This window comes from Amblyraja radiata, chromosome 3 (assembly GCF_010909765.2).
Source record: "Amblyraja radiata isolate CabotCenter1 chromosome 3, sAmbRad1.1.pri, whole genome shotgun sequence".
Taxonomy (NCBI): Eukaryota; Metazoa; Chordata; class Chondrichthyes; order Rajiformes; family Rajidae; genus Amblyraja; species Amblyraja radiata.
Window position 1 is genome coordinate 129,594,429 of NC_045958.1, and position 19,065 is coordinate 129,613,493.

General features: G+C 49.5%; 1 protein-coding gene across 1 annotated transcript in view; it reads left to right on the forward strand.

The window, feature by feature from the left end:
• Positions 1 to 15,527, forward strand: part of tenm3 (teneurin transmembrane protein 3) — a 702,745-nt gene extending 687,218 nt beyond the window's left edge. Inside the window, 4 exon segments of the mRNA XM_033018762.1 lie at positions 3,425 to 3,721; positions 4,836 to 6,447; positions 11,309 to 11,439; positions 13,762 to 15,527. Coding sequence (XP_032874653.1) covers positions 3,425 to 3,721; positions 4,836 to 6,447; positions 11,309 to 11,439; positions 13,762 to 14,517 — 2,796 coding nt within the window. The 3' untranslated portion in view covers positions 14,518 to 15,527.
• Positions 15,528 to 19,065: the final 3,538 nt, after the last annotated feature.

The following is a 19,065-nucleotide window of genomic DNA, read 5'->3' on the forward strand; positions in this document are numbered from 1 at the left end:
AAAGCTGTTTAGAAAACAACCGGGCTGTTTGATGAGCAGTTCATCAATGTAGGAAGACATCAACACTTTAGTTTGGAGAGGGTGCAGAGGAGGTTTACCAGAAAGCTCTTGAAGAAGGAACTGTAGATGCTGGAAAATTGAAGGTAGACAAAAATGCTGGAGAAACTCATCGGGTGAGGCAGCATCTATGGAGCGAAGGAAATAGGCAACGTTTTGGGCCGAAATCCTTCTTCAGACGGATATGATGGTGGGTGGGGGGTGGGGGGGGGGGGGAAGAAGAAAGGAATAGGTGGAGCCAGAGGGCTGAGGGAGAGCTGGGAAGGGGAGGAGAATGTAGGGACTACCTGAAATTGGAGAAGTCAATGTTCATACTGCTGGGGTGCAAACTGCCCAAGCGAAATATGAGGAGCTGCTCCTCCAATTTACGGTGGGCCTCACTCTGGCCATGGAGGAGGCCCAGGGCAGAAAGGTTGGATTGGGAATGGGAGGGGGAGTTGAAGCGCTGAGCCACCGGGAGATCAGGTTGGTTATTGCGAACTGTGCGGAGGTGTTGGGCGAAGCGATCGCCAAGCCTACGCTTGGTCTCACCGATGTAGAGCAGCTGACACCTAGAGCAGCGGATGCAATGGATGAGGTTGGAAGAGATGCAGGTGAACCTCTGTCGCAGCTGGAACGACTGCTTGGTTCCTTGGATGGAGTCAAGGGGGGAGGTAAAGCCTGGATTAAAACCCTGTCCCACTGTACGAGTTCATTCAAGAGTTCTCCCGAGTTTGCCCTGATTCAAACTCAGAGATTTACGGTAATGGCCGCTCATAAGTACTCGGGGCTCTCGTGGATATTTTTCAATGTTGAAAAACCCGAGTACCTGCCGTTAGCGTTACGAGCCGCTAAGAGACGTCCCCGAGCTCCGACGTACCCGCTATGTTCATTCTACGTGCTTACCACGAGTTTGATTTTTTTTTAACCTCGGGAGAGCTCTTGAATGAACTCGTACAGTGGGACAGGGACAGGGTATTAGCTACAGGGAAAAAGGTTGGACTCACTTGGATTGTTATCTCTAGGTCGCTGGAGTCTATTTTTGTTTAGTTCTGCTTATTATTGTCATGTCTCGACCCAAAACGTCACCTATTCCTTCGCTCCATAGATGCTGCCTCACCCGCTGAGTTTCTCCAGCATTTTTGTCTACCTTCGATTTTTCCAGCATCTGCAGTTCTTTCTGAAACAATGCTCTGAATGTGGCTTTGCAAAGGTCTTTAATAACTGCGACATATCCTCCCAACTTCTAAACTCGAGGTGTGCAAAGAGCCTGTCCCACTTACGTAACTTTTTCAGCGACTGCCGGCACCCGTCAAAGGTCGCCGAAAATGTTCAACATGTTGAAAATCCAGCGGTGACCAGAAAGACGCTACGACTCTTTGGGCGACTGAGGAGACGACTCACGGACATACAGGAGACATGTCGCGGGGTGAAGCCCCTACGGTCGTGAGTAGTCGCCCAAAGAGTCGTACCTTGTTCTGGTCGCCGCTGGATTTTCAACATGTTGAACATTTTCGGCCACCTGTAACGACCTATGTATGACCGGTGCCGGCAGTAGCCGAAAAAGTCGCGTAAATGAGACAGGCCCTTAAGCAGGAACTGCAGGTGCTGGTTTACACAGGTCCTGCAGCATTTACGGAGAAGAGGAATAGTTGATGTTTCGGGTCAAGACTGGTCTGATGAAGCGTCTTGGCCTGAAACGTCACCTATCCATGTTCTCCACAGATGCTGCCTGACCCGCTGAGTTACTCCAGCACTCTGTGAAATGTCACCTATCCATGTTCTCCACAGATGCTGCCTGACCCGCTGAGTTACTCCAGCACTCTGTGAAACGTCACCTATCCATGTTCTCCACAGATGCTGCCTGACCCGCTGAGTTGCTCCAGCAATTCTTTGTAAACCAGCATCTGCAGTTCCTTGTTTCTATAGAAAAGTACAGCACAGGAACAGCCCACGATGTCCGTGGAGAACATGGATAGGTGACGCTTCCGGGTCCGAAGAAGTGACCCGACCTGAAATGCCACCTATCCATGTTGTCCAGAGATGCTGCCTGACCTGCTTTAGAGATACAGCGCGGAAACAGGCCCTTCGGCCCACCGAGTCCGCGCCGACCAGCGATCACCCCGCGTGCCAATACTATCCTACACACTAGAGTCAATTAAGCATTTTCACCAAAGCCAATTAGCCTGTAAGCCTGCACGTCTGGAGTGTGGGAGGAAACCGGAGCTCCCAGAGAAAACCCACACGGGTCACGGGGAGAACGTACAAACTCCGTACAGACAGCACCTGTAGTCAGATCGAACCTAGATCTCTACCGCTACGCCATGATTAGCAGATGATGAGCGCATGACTGCACTGGGCCTGTACTCGCAGGCGTTTAGAAGGATGAGGGGGTACCTCATTGAAACATACAGAATAGTGAAAGGCCTGGATAGAGTGGATGTGGAGAGGATGTTTCCACTAGTGGGAGAGTCTAGGACCAGAGGGCACAGCCTCAGAATAAAACGATGTTCCTTTAGGAAGTAGATGAGGAGGAATATCTTTAGTCAGAGGGTGGTGAATCTGTGGAATTCATTGGGGAGAAGGCAGGAGAATGGGGTTGAGAGGGAAACGTAGATCAGCCATGATAGAATCGTAGAGTAGACTCGATGGGCCAAATGGCCTAATTCTGCTCCTAGAACTTGCAAACCTGTGACCCGCTGAGTCACGCGGTTAATTCCCGGGATGGCGGGACTGTCATATGCTGAGAGAATGGAGCGGCTGGGCTGGGAAACTATGGAATTTCGAAGAATGAGAGGGGATCTGATTGAAACATATAAGATTATGAAGGGTTTGGACACGCTAGAGGCAGGAAACATGTTCCAGATGTTGGGGGAGTCCAGAACCAGGGGTCACAGTTTAAGAATAAAGGATAAGCCATTTAGAATGGAGACGAGGAAACACTTTTTCTCACACAGAGTGGTGATTCTGTGGAATTCTCTGTGTCAGAAGGCAGTGGAAGTCGGTTCTCTGGATATTTTCAAGAGAGAGTTAGATAGGGTTCTCAAAGATCTCAGGGGATATGGGGAGAAGGCAGGAATGGGGTACTGGTTGTGGATGACCAGCCATGATCACAGTGAATGGCGGTGCTGGCTCGAAGGGCCGAATGGCCTACTCCTGCCCCTATTGTCTATTGTAACTTCGTTCATTCGTAACTGTCACTGTATGTCACTGTTGTTACTTGTGGGCGGAGCACCAAGGCAAATTCCTTGTATGTGAATACTTGGCCAATAAACTTACTTACTTACTTACTAACTTGTTACTCCAGCAGTTTGTGTCTGTTTTCTCCATGTTCTGCGTACCTCCCTATTGATTGGTGTTTGTTCCGTTTCTCGGTCCGCTCTTGCAGGTGAACGGTCGGAACCTTCTCTCCATCGACTTTGACCGGACCACTCGGACGGAGAAGATCTACGACGACCACCGCAAGTTCCAGCTGCGGATCCTGTACGACCAGTCGGGCCACCCCACCCTGTGGCTGCCGAGCAGCCGGCTGGTCGCCGTCAACATCACCTACTCCTCCACCGGCCAGATCGCCGGCATCCAGCGAGGGCCGCTGGGGGAGAAGGTCGAGTACGATGCACAGGGGAGAATCGTCTCCCGCGTACTGACCGACGGCAAAACCTGGAGCTACACCTACCTGGACAAGGTGAGGAAAGAACTGTGGGGGGGCTTCCCACCTGGAAAGGTGAGATGGAATTGGGGGCACCTCACCTGGGTAATGTCAGAAGGAGCTGGCAGCTACACCTACCTCAGCAAGGTGAGGAAGGAACTAGGGACATCTTACCTGGGTAATGTCAGAAGGAGCTGGGAGCTAAGAATAAGGAGTGAGCCATTTAGAACGGAGACGAGGAAACACTTTTTCTCACAGAGAATGGTGAGTCTGTGGAATTCTCTGCCTCTGAGGGCGGTGGAGGCAGGTTCTCTGGATGCTTTCAAGAGAGAGCTACATAGGGCTCTTAAAAATAGCGGAGTCAGGGGATATGGGGAGAAGGCAGGAACGGGGTACTGATTGGGGATGATCAGCCATGATCACATTGAATGGCGGTGCTGGGTCGAAGGGCCGAATGGCCTACTCCTGCACCGATTGTCTATTGTCTATTGACTCGAGGGTGTGAGCTATAGGGAGAGGTTGAGCAGGCTGGGACTGTTCCTTGGAGCGCAGGAGGATGAGGGGTGATCTTATAGAGGTGTAAAAGATAATGAGAGGAATAGATGGGTAAACACAAAGAACCTTTTACCCGTGGTTGGGGCATTAGGAACCAGCGGACACAGTTTAACGCTGATACGGAAAATATTTAATAGGAACCTGAGGGACAAGGTTTTCATACCAAGGGTGGTAGGGAAATGGAATGAGCTGCCAGAGGAGGTAGCTGAGGCTGGTACTATCGCAACCTTTAAGAAATATTTGGACAGGAACATGAATAGGACAGGTTTAGAGAGATATGGGCCAAATGCAGGCAGTTAGGACTAGTGTAGATGGGGTATGTTGGTTGGCGTGTGCAAGTTGGACTGAAGAGCCTCTTAATGTGCTTTGTGCATTTTATTCCACCAGTGAATTTTAATGTCCAAGCTTTAAGGTGAGGCGAGCAAAGTTTAAAGTTGTGCCTATTGTCTATTGTCTATTATCTATGATCTGTGTTCTATGATCTATGATCTGTGATGTGTGTTCTCTAATCAATGTAGTGTATTCTCTACTCTATGCTCTATATTCTCTATGTTCTCTATTGGGATTGATGGTGATTGTGTGATGTGTTTTCCAGTCGATGGTGCTTCTGCTCCACAGCCAGCGTCAGTACATATTTGAGTATGACCTGCTGGACCGTTTGTCGGCAGTGACCATGCCGAGTGTTGCCCGCCACACCATGCAGACCATCCGCTCAGTCGGCTACTACCGTAACATCTACAACCCGCCGGAGAGCAACGCCTCTATGCTGGCGGACTACAGCGAGAGCGGGCTGCTGCTGCAGACGGCGTACCTGGGGACGGGCCGGCGGGTGCTGTACAAGTACCGCCGTACCTCCAAGCTGTCCGAGCTGCTGTACGACAGCACGCGGGTCAGCTTCAGCTATGACGAGGCGGCGGGCGTGCTGAAGACCGTCAACCTGCAGAGCGAAGGCTTCATCTGCACCATCCGCTACCGGCAGGTGGGGCCGCTGGTCGACCGCCAGATCTTCCGCTTCAGCGAGGACGGCATGGTCAACGCCCGCTTCGACTACAGCTACGACAACAACTTCCGCGTGACCAGCATGCAGGCGGTCATCAACGAGACCCCCCTGCCCATCGACCTGTACCAGTTCGACGACATCTCGGGCAAGGTGGAGCAGTTCGGCAAGTTCGGCGTCATTTACTACGACATCAACCAGATCATCTCCACGGCGGTGATGACCTACACCAAGCACTTTGACGCCCACGGGCGCATCAAGGAGATCCAGTACGAGATCTTCCGCTCGCTCATGTACTGGATCATCGTGCAGTACGACAGCGTGGGGCGGGTGACCAAGCGGGAGATGAAGATCGGCCCCTTCGCCAACACCACCAAGTACGGCTACGAGTACGACGTGGACGGCCAGCTGCAGACCGTCTACCTGAACGAAAAGATCGTGTGGCGCTACAACTACGACCTCAACGGCAACCTGCACCTGCTCAACCCGGGCAGCAGCGCCCGCCTGACGCCGCTGCGCTACGACCTGCGCGACCGGATCACCCGCCTGGGCGACGTGCAGTACCGGCTGGACGAGGACGGATTCCTGCACCAGCGCGGCGGCGATGTCTTCGACTACAACTCCAAGGGTCTCCTGGTCAGGGTCTACAGCAAGGTGGGCGGCTGGACCATACGCTACCGCTACGACGGTCTGGGCCGCCGCGTCTCCAGCCGGATCAGCAGCGGCCAGCACCTCCAGTTCTTCTACTCCGACCTCAGCTACCCCAACCGCATCACCCACGTCTACAACCACTCCAGCTCCGAGATCACCTCCTTCTACTACGACCTGCAGGGCTATCTCTTCGCCATGGAGATCAGCAGCGGCGAAGAGTTCTACATCGCGTGCGACAACACCGGCACGCCCTTGGCGGTCTTCAGCAGCAACGGGCGCATGATCAAGCAGATCCAGTACACCGCCTACGGTGAGATCTACCTGGACTCCAACCCCGACTTCCAGCTCATCATCGGCTTCCACGGAGGCCTCTACGAATCGTTGACCAAGCTGATTCACTTTGGGGAGAGGGACTACGATATCCTGGGTGGTCGCTGGACCAGGCCGGACATCCACCTGTGGATGAAAGTAGCCAACGACCCAGCGCCGTTCAATCTCTACATGTTCAACAATAACAACCCAGTGGGCAAAGTCCAGAACGTCAAGGACTACATCACAGGTGAGACAAAAGAGAGATCTGTCAAGTCCAGCCACTTGCTAGCTCAATGTGTAGGAAGGAACTGCAGATGCTGGTTTACACCAAAGGTAGACACAAAACGCTGGAGTAACTCAGCGGGTCAGGCAGCATCTCTGGAGAAAAGGAATAGGTGACGTTTCGGGTCGAGTTCCTTGTTCAAACTGAGTCTGAAGAAGGGTCTCGACCCAAAACATCACATATTCCATTTCTCCAGAGATGCTGCCTAACCCGCTGACTTATAGCCCTGCCCCACGGTACGAGTTCATTCCAAGAGCTCGCCCGAGTTTAAAAAAAATCAAACTCATGGTAAGCACGGAGAATGAACGTAGCGGGTACGTCGGAGCTCGGGGACGTCTCTTAGCGCTAACGGCAGGTACTCGGGAATACTCGCTAACGGCAGGTAAGCACGGGAAGACTCGTGAAGATTTTTCAACATGTTGAAAAATGTCCACGAGAGCCCCAAGTACCGACGGGCGGCCATTACCGTAAATCTCCGCGGGCAAACACGGGAGAACTCTTGGAATGAACTCGTACCGTGGGACAGGGGTTTTACTCCAGCTTTTTTTTCGCAGCAAGTAGCACTTAGTTTCAGTTCAGTTTGAGTTTAGTTTCTTGTAACGTGTACCGAGGTACAGTGAAAAGCTTTTGTTGCGTGCTAACCAGTCAGCGGAAAGACAATACATGATTACAATCGAGCCGTCCACAGTGTACAGATACATGATGAAGGGAAATACGGAAATACTACTCAGTGCAGGAGAGTTACTGGTGGTGATTGTCACAAGTATTCACTACACAACAATTACATTTTATACTTGCCGTAGAACAAAGTTCAGTTTTAGTTTAGCTTTTAGAGATATAACATGAAAACAGAACCTTCGACCCACAAAGTCCACACCAACCAGCGATCACCCCGTACAGACTCACAGAAGCTAATTAACCTACAAACACGTACATCTTTGGAGGAGTTTGGGAGGAAACCGGAGCACCCGGAGAAAACCCGGAGAACGTGCAAACTCCGTACAGACAGCACCCGTGGTCCGGATTGAGCACGGGTCTCTGGCGCTGGGAGGCAATGACTCTACCGCTGCACCACCGTGTTTGTCATGTTTATCAGGCACCTGGTAGGAGAGGTCAGGTCACCAGGTGTACGGTACATATAAAACCTTCCACGACATCTGATCGCTCTCCTCCTTCCCAATCCAAAGATCAGAAGACTGGTCAGGTTTGAACCCAGGTCACTGGCGCTTTAAGGCGGCAACTCTGTTGCTACGCCACCGTGCCGCCCTTAGACTGAGAAAATAAATAGTCAACGAGGCTATGTTAAATATGCAACGTTGTTCTTCCTGACTTGAGTTTTGGTCATAAATTCATCATCATAAATGATAGGAGCAGAGTTGGAGCATTTGGCCCATCCAGTCTACTCCGCCATTCAATCATGGCTGATCTATCTCTCCCTCCTGTTTAAGAAAGAACTGCAGATGCTGGAAAAATCGAAGGTGGACAAGAAATGCTGGATTAACTCAGCGGGTGAGGCAACATCTATGGAGAGAAGGAATTGGTGATGTTTCAGGTCGAGACCCTTCTTCAGACTGAAAGAAGGGTCTCGACCCGAGATGCCGCCTATTCCTTCTCTCCGTGGATGCTGCCTCACCCGCTGAGTTACTCCAATATCTCTCCCTCCTAACCCCATTCTCTGCCTTCTCACCATAACCCCTGACACCCATACTAATCAAGAATCTATCTTATCTCCGCCTTAAAAATATGAATGAATGAATGAATAAAAGCCCTGTTCCACTGTACGAGTTCATTCAAGAGTTCTCCCGAGTTTGCCCTGATTCGAACTCAGAGATTTACGGTAAAGGCAGCTCGTAGGTACTCTGGGCTCTCGTGGACATTTTTCAACATGTTGAAAAATCTTCACGAGTCTTCCCGAGCTTACCACGTTTCCCGAGCACCTACCGTTAGCGTTACGAGCTGCTAAAAGACGTCCCCGAGCTCCGACGTACCCGCTACGTTCATTTTACGTGCTTACCATGAGTTTGATTTTTTTTAAACTTGGGAGAGCTCTTGAATGATCTCGTACAGTGGGACAGGGCTACAAGTTTATTGGCCAAGTATTCACATACAAGGAATTTGCCTTGGTGCTCCACCCGCAGGTGACAACATGACATACAGCGACAGTTAGGAATGACACATAAAACATTAAGCGTTAATGTTTAATGGTTAATATCCTTTGACTTGGCCTCCACAGCCGTCTGTGGCAATGAATTCCACAGATTCACCGCCCGTCTTGTTTGCAAACAGAGACAGGAACGGCAGATTATAACACATTTTGTTTAAGTGCAAACAGGTGGAAGCGTGCCAACTCTGGGTGTTGTCAGTGGCTGAGCATCACACGCACTGCAGTCTGCACTCAGAGCGAGGTGCAAGGCAGGTGACACATCCGGAATATAGCACCAGCAACTCGACTTGCTCCTTAAGTCAGTCTGAGTCACAAACACAAACAGATGCTTTTGTTTCCTCTCACAGCCTCCTCGGCAAATCTTTCAGCAGAACTGCCAAGATATTTGGTAAATTAGCACTTGTTTAAGAAGGAACTGCAGATGCCGAAAAAATCAAAGGTAGACAAAAAATTCTGGAGAATCTCAGCGGGTGAGGCAGCATCTATGGAGCGAAGGAATAGGCGACGTTTCGGGTTGAGACCCGAAGGGTCACCTATTCCTTCGCTCCATAGGTTCAAAGGTTCAAAGGTTGATTTATTGTCACATACACCTAGATGTAGTGAAATTATTTTTGCCAATGCAGCACATAAGAAAGAATACAAACATAACAATAATAAATAGCTTTAACATAAAAACATCCCCCCACAATGGTTCCCATTATGTGGGAAGGCACAAAGTCCAGTCCCATCCCCAATGTCCACCCATAGTCGGGCCTATTGAGGCCTCCACAGTTGCCTCTACGGAGGCCTGATGTTCCAGGCCGTCCTCGCCGGGTGATGATGTTCCGGCGTCGGGAGAGTCCTCTCAGCGGCTTGGGAACCCTGGAACGGCCTCCTCCCTACTCGAGACCGTGGCTTCCATAGATGCTGCCTCACCCGCTGAGATTCTCCAGAATTTGTTATCTACCTTCGATTTTTCTTCGAAGGGTCTCGACCCGAAACGTCACCTATTCCTTCGTTCCATAGATGCTGCCTCACCCGCTGAGTTTCTCCAGCATTTTTATCCACCTTCTGGCAAATTAGCACTTATCTTTATATCAGGAACGGTAATCCCGCCCGTTGAATACACATCTTTAGGGGGCGGCATGGTGGCGCAGTGGTAGCGGTGCTGCCTGACAGCGATAGAGGCCCGTGTTCAATCCTGACTACGGGTGCTGTCGAGTTTAGTTCATTGTCACATGCACCGACTGAGGTACAGTGAAAAGCTCTTTGTTGCGTGCTAACCAGCCTGATCTCTGTCAGAACTGAGTTTGTACGTTCTCCCCGTGACCTGCGTGGGTTTTCTCCGAGATCTTCGGTTTCCTCCCACACTCCAAAGACGTACAGGTTTGTAGGTTAATTGGGTTGGTGTAAATGTAAATTCTCCCTCATGTGTGTTGGATAGTGTTAGTGTGCGGGGGTCGCTGGTCAGTACAGACTCGGTGGGCCGAAGGGCCTGTTTCCACCCTATATCTCTAAACTATAAATTATCGCTGATCTTTATGTCGGGAAGACAATCCCACCCATTGAATACACATCGTTAGTTTGCGATATATCTGGATGACTTGGACGTGGACAGGTTGGTACGTTTGCAGGTGACACCAAGATTGTTGGTGTCGAGAACTGTGAGACTTTAGTGCTGCAGCGTGGAGACAGGCCCTTCAGCCCACCGAGCCCGTGCCGACCAGCGATCACCCTGTACACTAGTGCTATCCTACACACACCAGGGACAATTTACACGTTTTACCGAAGCCAATTAACCTACAAACCCGCATGTCTTTGGCGTGTGGGCGGAAACCGAAACACCCGGAGAAAACCCACAAGGTCACAGGGAGAACATGCAAACTCTGCACAGACAGTCAGGATTGAACCCGGCTTTCTGGTGCTGTGAGGCAGTAACTCTACCGCTGTGCCACCTCTCAGGAATATTGTCAAAGTTATGGGGAGAAAGCAGGAGAATGCGGTTGAGAGGAAGAGATAGATCAGCCATGATTGAATGGCGGAGTAGACTCGATGGGCCAAATGGCTTAATTCTGCTCCTATCACTTATGAACTTGTGAACTTATAAATGCCCCTCTGTAAATAGTCCCTGGTGTGTAGAGGGAGTGGGTGAGAAAGTGGGATAACTGAGAACTAGTGTGTGAACTGGTGATGGATGGGTGGCGTGGACTCGGTGGGCCGAAGGACCTGTTTCCACGCTGTATCTCTAAACTAAACCAACCATTCACTGCAGCAGGGGATGGCAACCTTGTTCTGCATGGGGGCCAGGACCCATGTTTGTGAGTGGATGGCGGGCCACATCTATCGCCATAGTTAATAAACTGAGGTAATAATAATACATACTAACTAAATTAGTAATTATTAATAAAACATACTAATAATACATACATTAGTAATAATACATACTAACTAGTGTGACACTTGGTGCTGTTTTTCACATTCGTTTTCATGTGTTTTTCAATTAGTTTTCTGCAGGTCCCAGGTTGCCTGCGAGCCCCGGGACTAATTGAAACAAAATCCGCCTGCGGGCCGGATGATTTTGGGTTAGGGGCCGGATTTGGCCCGTGGGCCGTAGGTTGCCAACCCCTTGTCTACACCGTTCCGTCATTGTATTTGCATCTCATGATGGTATTGTCTTCACAGATGTGAACAGCTGGCTATTGACGTTTGGTTTTCAACTCCACAATGTTATTCCTGGTTTTCCTGTACCCAGGCAGGGTCTGGAAGAACCTTCGTATGAACTTGTAAGGAGTCAGGAATGGGATGATGTTCCGGTAAGATTCCATTATTCCAAGATACTTTATTGCCAAATACATATCTTGTTTTATTTTTGCATACAACCCAGTAAAATCATACAGCAGATTTCACCTAGGCAGTTCAGTTTCAGTTTAGTTCATTGTCACGTGTACCGAGGTACAGTGAAAAGTTTTTGTTGTGTGCTAACCAGTCAGCGGAAAGACAATACATGATTACAATCGAGCCGTTCACAGTGTACAGATACATGATAAGGGAATAACATTTAGTGCAAGGTAAAGCCAGCAAAGTCCGATCAAAGATAGACCGAGGGTCACCAATGAGGTAGATAGTAGTTCAGCACTGCTCTCTGGTTGTGGTAGGATGGTTCAGTTGCCTGATAACAGCTGGGATGAAACTGTTCCCAAACCGAGCTGTGATGCATCCCGATAAAATGCTTTCTACGGTGCATCTGTAGAAGTTGGTGAGAGGTGTAGGGGACTTGCTGAACTTCCTGAGCCTTCTAAGGAGGTACAGGCGTTGGTGTGCGTTGTTGGTCGTTGCTTCAATGTGGGTGGTCCAGGAGATGGTGTTGGTGATATCGACTCCTAGTAATGTGAAGTTTTCAACCACCTCTACTTCAGCGCCGTCAATGCAGACTGGGGCATGTGAACCGCTTCACTTCCTGAAGCCCATCACTGTCTCCTTTGTCTTGTTGACATTGAGAGAAAGGTTGTTGTCTCGGCACCAGGACACCAGGTTCTCCATCTCCTTCCTGTTCTCCGTCTCACCATTATCTGATATCCGGCCCACAATGGCGGCGTCTTCTGCAAATTTGTAAATGGAATTAGATTTGTACAGTCGTGGGTGTACAAGGAGTAAAGAAGGGGCTGAGAACACATCCTTACAGAGCACCAGAGATGTTGTAGAGGATGGCTTGTCCCCTCTCCTGATGTTGGGGGAGTCCAGAACCAGGGGCCACAGTTTAAGAATAAGGGGTAAGCCGTTTAGAACGGAGACGAGGAAACATTTTTTCTCACAGAGAGTTGTGAGTCTGTGGAGTCGGTGGAGGCCGGTTCTCTGGATACTTTCAAGAGAGAGCTAGATAGGGCTCTTAAAGATAGCGGAGTCAAGGGATTAGGGGGAGAAGGCAGGAACGGGGTACTGATTGGGGATGATCAGCCATGATCACATTGAATGGCGGTGCTGGCTCAAAGGGCCGAATGGCCGACTCCTGCACCTATTGTCTATTGTCTCTCCTTACTAATTGGGGTTTGTTGGTCAGGAAGTCGAGGATCCAGTTGCAGAGACGAATAATGACACCAAGCCCTGCATGTTTGGTGATGATGGTGTTGAAGGCAGAGCTGCAGTCTATGAATAGGAGGAGTCTGACGTGGGTGACTCTCTTATCCAGGTGTTCTAGGGATGAGCGTAGGGCCAGGCCGATGGCTTGAGCACAAGTGTCTCCCAAGTTTCTGGTGTCGACAAAGTTATAACAAATTGCTGAGTACACTTATATTCATGTAGGCTACACCACCTAGGCCGAGTCCCTCGTTGTACATTTGCCCTGAACTTTGTCCCCTTTATCTATTGTTTTCACACCTTACCCTTCCTTATCTCTGTGACTCCCTCTCCCCTGACTCTCAGTCTGATAAAACCATAGAAACGTAGAAAATATGTGCAGGAGGAGGCCATTCGGCCCTTCTAGCCAGCACCGCCATTCAATGTGATCATGGCTGATCATCCACAATCAGTACCATGTTCCTGCCTTCTCCCCATATCCCCTGACTCTGCTATCTTTAAGAGCCCTATCTAGCTCTCTCTTGAAAGCATCCAGAGAACCGGCCTCCACCGCCCTCTGAGGCAGAGAATTCCACAGACTCACAACTATCTGTGAGAAAAAGTGTTTCCTCGTCTCCATTCTAAATGGCTTACTCCTTATTCTTAAACTGTGGCCCCTGGTTCTGAACTCCCCTAACATCGAGAACATGTTTCCTGCCTCTAATGTGTCCAAGCCCTTAACAATCTTATATGTTTCAATGAGATACCCTCTCATCCTTCTAAACTCCAGAGTGTACAAGCCCAGCCGCTCCATTCTCTCAGCATATGACAGTCCCGCCATCCCGGGAATTTACCTTCTAAACCTACGCTGCACTCCCTCAATAGCAAGAATGTCCTTCCTCAAATTAGGGGACCAAAACATCCCGGGAATTAACCTTTGTCTCAACCCAAAACGTCACCCATTCCTTCTCTCCAGAGATGCTGCCTGTCCCACTGAGTTACTGCAGCATTTTGTGTGTGTGTGTGTGCGGTGGACTCCGGTGTCCGCAGTTCCTTAAACCTGCTTTTGTGTTTGTTTCTAGTATGTGTCTGGAGTGCAGCAAATGGTGGCAAGACAGGCCAAGGCCTTCATCGGTCTGGGGAAGATGCCGGACGTGCAGATGGGTCGACACCAGGCATCGTGCGGGAAGCCTTGGCTCTGGTTTGGCACGGTCAAGTCTTTGGTGGGCAAGGGGGTCATGCTGGCCATTAGCCAGGGCAAGGTGACCACCAGCGTGCTGAACATCGCCAACGAGGACTGCGTCAAGGTGGCGGCAGTGCTGAACGGCGTCTACTACCTGGACAACGTGCACTACACCGTCGGGGGCAGGGACACCCACTACTTCATCAAGACCACCTCGCCCGAGATCGACCTGGGCTCGCTGCGGCTGACCAGCGGCCGCAAGACGCTGGACAACGGCATCAACATCACCGTTTCGCAGTCGACTGCCGTGCTGAGCGGCAGGACGCGGCGGTTCACCGACGTGGAGATGCAGTACAACGCCCTGTCCCTCCAGGTCCGCTACGGCACCACGCTAGACGAGGAGCGGGCCCGCCTGCTGGAGCGCGCCCGGCAACGAGCGCTGACCAACGCCTGGAACCGCGAGCAGCAGCGGGTGCGGGACGGCGAGGAAGGGATGCGCCTGTGGACGGAGGGGGAGAAGAGGCAGCTGCTGAGCGCCGCCAGGGTTCAAGGCTACGACGGGTACTATGTACTCTCTGTGGAACAGTACCCAGAACTGGCAGACAGTGTGAACAACATCCAGTTCCTAAGACAGAACGAGATCGGAAAGAGGTAACACACAGGCCAGTTGGTGGCTGCCAAAGAGAGACAAACTCAACACGTTTGTTCATTATATTTCCCCGGGGAGAACAGAGTGATTAGTTTTTCGCTGCCGTTTGTTACTTGTTTAGTTTCACTAAGGAGACTGGGACAGCACAAACCTCCCGTCTGCTGTCCCCTATCAATCTGTAGCACAAATTTGTTCCTTCCTGGAGCCGATGGACTTGGTGGACAATCTGTTCCCCACCTAGCCGCACTCTACGAAAGGGGGTGAAAGATGGCCGGTGTGAACAAAGACTTCTGAATCACCCTTGAGCGTTTCGGCAGCTGTATCGAAAAATCGGGAGCTGTCAGCTGCTCGAAAAATAATCACAAATTGTTTACGGCTGATCGCCAGATCCAAGGTTGGACTAACATATGTATAAAAAAAACACACACACAAAACGCAAAACAATTTTATACTTGGCCAAACCTATCGACTATTTTCTGTTGCTTTATGATACAGCATATTAAACATTAGAAAATGTCCAAATTGCGGAAAGTAATTGTATACAGTAAACTGCGTTTTTTGCTTCCCCAGAAAATAGTCTAATCTTTCCTCATGTTAAGTTGATCCAGTGTCGGAGAGAGAGAGGGAGAGAGAGAGAGAGAGAACGACACTTGCTATTGACTGCACTGTGGCAGCAGAGGAAGGGGTCATCTCTCTCCCCTCGAGCGGGCTGCTCTGTACGAGGACACTTTCAGCAGAGTAGCAGTGTGACTCTAACAGCCAGGACAACAAAACACAACGCTGGTGGATTTACCTTGCGAGCTGCCACGATGTACAGGATCCTTCTACCCGCTAAACGAAACAATAAAAAAAACAATTTCCATTTTTTTTGGTACAGTATGTTGAGACCAGTACCTTATGGAGTTTTTATATGAATTCCACTTCACTGTTCATCAGATACTAGTCTCCGAAGATGTTAATTTATGTAAAGTGTTTCAAAAGGAGTTTATACTTGAAAATAAAATCTTTAAAATATACGCTGGTGCCTTCTTTCTCGACGGATGGACAATAGACAATAGGTGCAGGAGTAGGCCATTCGGCCCTTCGAGCCAGCACCGCCGTTCAATGTGATCATGGCTGATCATCCCCAATCAGTACCCCGTTCCTGCCTTCTCCCCATATCCACTGACTCCACTATCTTTAAGAGCCCTATCTTGCTCTCTCTTGAAAGTATCCAGAGAACCAGCCTCCACCGCCCTTTGAGGCAGAGAATTCCACAGACTTACAACTCCCTGTGTGAAAAAGTGTTTCCTCATCTCATGTCTAAATGGCTTGCCCCTTATTCTTAAACTGTGGCCCCTGGTTCTGGACTCCCCCAACATCGGGAACATGTTTCCTGCCTCTAGCGTGTCCAAACCCTTAATAGTCTTATATGTTTCAATTAGATACCCTCTCATCCTTCTAAACTCCAGAGTGTACAAGCCCAGCCACTCCATTCTCTCAGCAAATGACAGTCCAGCCATCCCGGGAATTAACCTTGTAAACCTACGCTGCACTCCCTCAATAGCAAGAATGTCCTTCCTCAAATTAGGGGGCCAAAACAGCACACAATACTCCAGGTGTGGTCTCACTAGGGCCCTGTACAACTGCAGAAGGACCTCTTTACTCCTATATTCAACTACACTCAATATCAGAGGAGTATATAATTGTGAAAACACTTGACTTTTTGTTATCTTGTGAAACACAACCCACTGGGCTACTGAGAAAATAAAACAGAATGAAAAGGCAATTTTAAATTTGTAAAACCATGCTTGTGAGGTATATTTTCATCCTTTCCATGCTGCCACTGAGAATATTAGGATTCTCCTCCCTCTTAGGAAGCTCAGCGTGCACTTCTCACCAACTTCTACAGATGCACCGTAGAAAACATTTTATCGGGATGCATCACAGCACGGTTTGGGAACAGCTCCATCCAAGACCGCAAGAAATTGCAGCGAATTGTGGACGCAGCCCAGACCATCACACAAACCAACCTCCCTTCCATTGACTCCATCTACACCTCACGCTGCCTCGGCAAGGCCAGCAGCATCATCAAGGACCAGTCGCACCCTGGCCACTCCCTCTTCTCCCCTCTCCCATCGGGCAAGAGGTACAGAAGTGTGAAAACAAACGCACACCTCCAGATTCAGGGACAGTTTCTTCCCTGCTGTTATCAAGCAACTGAACCATCCTGCCACAACCAGAGAGCGGTCCTGAACTACTATCTACTAAAATTAGAGCACATGGTATTGACGTGGATAGAAAATTGGTTGGCAGACCGGAAGCAAAGAGTAGGAGTGAACGGGTCCTTTTCAGAATGGCAGGCAGTGGCGAGTGGAGTGCCGCAAGGCTCTGTGTTGGGGCTGCAACTATTTACCATGTATATTAATGATTTGGAAGAGGGAATTAGGAGCAACACTAGCAAGTTTGTGGATGACACAAAGCTGGGTGGCAGTGTGAACTGTGAAGAGTATGTTAGGAGGTTGCAGGGTGACTTGGACAGGTTGAGTGAGTGGGCAGATGCGTGGCAGATGCAGTATAATATAGATAAATGTGAGGTTATCCACTTTGGCGGCAAAAACAAGGGGGCAGATTATTCTCAATGCGGTTAGGTTAGGTAAGGGGGAGGTGCAGCGAGACCTGGGTGTCCTTGTACACCGGTCACTGAAAGTTGGCTTATAGGTACAGCAGGCAGTGAAGAAAGCTAATGGAATGTTGGCCTTCATAACAAGAGGATTTCAGTATAGGAGTAAAGAGGTTCTTCTGCAGTTGTATAAGGCTCTGGTGAGACCACATCTGGAGTATTGTTTACAGTTTTGGTCTCCTAATTTGAGGAAGGACATCCTTGTGATTGAATCAGTCAGTGTAGGTTCATGAGATTAATCCCTGGGATGGCGGGACTGTCATATGAGGAAAGATTGAAAAGACTAGGCTTGTATTAACTGGAGTTTAGAAGGATGAGGGGTTATCTTATAGAAACGTATAAAATTATAAAAGGACTGGACAAGCTAGATGCAGGAAAAATGTTCCCAATGTTGGGCGAGTCCAGAACCAGGGGCCACAGTCTTAGAATAAAGGGGAGGCCATTTAAGACTGAGGTGAGAAAAAAACGTTTTCACCCAGAGAGTTGTGAATTTGTGGAATTCCCTGCCACAGAGGGCAGTGGAGGCCAAATCACTGGATGGATTTAAGAGAGAGTTAGATAGAGCTCTAGGGGCTAGTGGAGTCAAGGGATATGGGGAGAAGGCAGGCACGGGTTATTGATAGGGGACGATCAGCCATGATCACAATGAATGGCGGTGCTGGCTCGAAGGGCCAAATGGCCTCCTCCTGCACCTATTTTCCATGTTTCTATGTTTCTATGTCCCCATATATCTGTAACATTAAATTGAACTACATTGTATTATACCTTCCCTCACCCCAGTCTGATGAAGGGTCTCGACACAAAGCGCCATGCATTCTTTCTCTCCAGAGATGCTGTCTGTCCCGCTGAGTTACTGCAGCTGTTTGAGTCTATCTCCAGTTTTCTACCAGTAAACCCTCAATTTAAGTTTATACCCATGCAGTTTAGTTTAGATTAGTTTTGAGGTACAGCTCAGAAACAGGCCCTTCTACAGATGCAACATAGAAAGCATTTTATCGGGATGCATCACAGCAGGGTTTGGGAACAGCTCCATCCAAGACCACAAGAAATTGTAGAGAATTGTGGACGCAGCCCAGACCATCACACAAACCAACCTCCCTTCCATTGACTCCATCTACACCTCACGCTGCCTCGGCAAGGCCAGCAGCATCATCAAGGACCAGTCGCACCCTGGCCACTCCCTCTTCTCCCCTCCCCCATCGGGCAAGAGATACAGAAGTGTGAAAACGCACACCTCCAGATTCAGGGGCAGTTTCTTCCCTTCTGTTATCAGGCAACTGAACCATCCTACCACAACCAGAGAGCAGTGCTGAACTACTATCTACCTCTTTGGTGACCCTCGGATTACAATAATACTTTACTGGACTTTATCTTGAAATACTAAACGTTATTCCCTCTATCCTACTGTGGACAGCTTGATTGTAATTATGTAAATTCTTTTCATTAAGTAACACTTTTCACTAAGTAGCGCGCTACAAAAAGCTGAATAAAAGCTTAACAGTAAACTAAACCTGGATACGGCGGCCACGGTGGAGCAGCGGTAGAGTTGCCACTTTACAGCGAATGCAGCGCCGGAGACCCGGGTTCCATCCCGACTACGGGTGCTGTCTGTACGGAGTTTGTACGTTCTCCCCGTGACCTGCGTGGGTTTTCTCCGGGACCTTCGGTTTCCTCCCACACTCCAAAGACGTGCAGGTTTGTAGGTCAATTGGCTTGGTGTAAATGTAAAAATTGTCCCTAGTGGGTGTAGGACGTTGTTAGTCTGCGGGGATCGCTGGGTCGGCGCGGACCCGGCAGGCCGAAGGGCCTGTTTCCGCGCTGTATCTCTAAACTTAAAAACTAAACTAAACTAAAATATGGATCATGTGCGGGTAGAGGAGATCACCAGCACG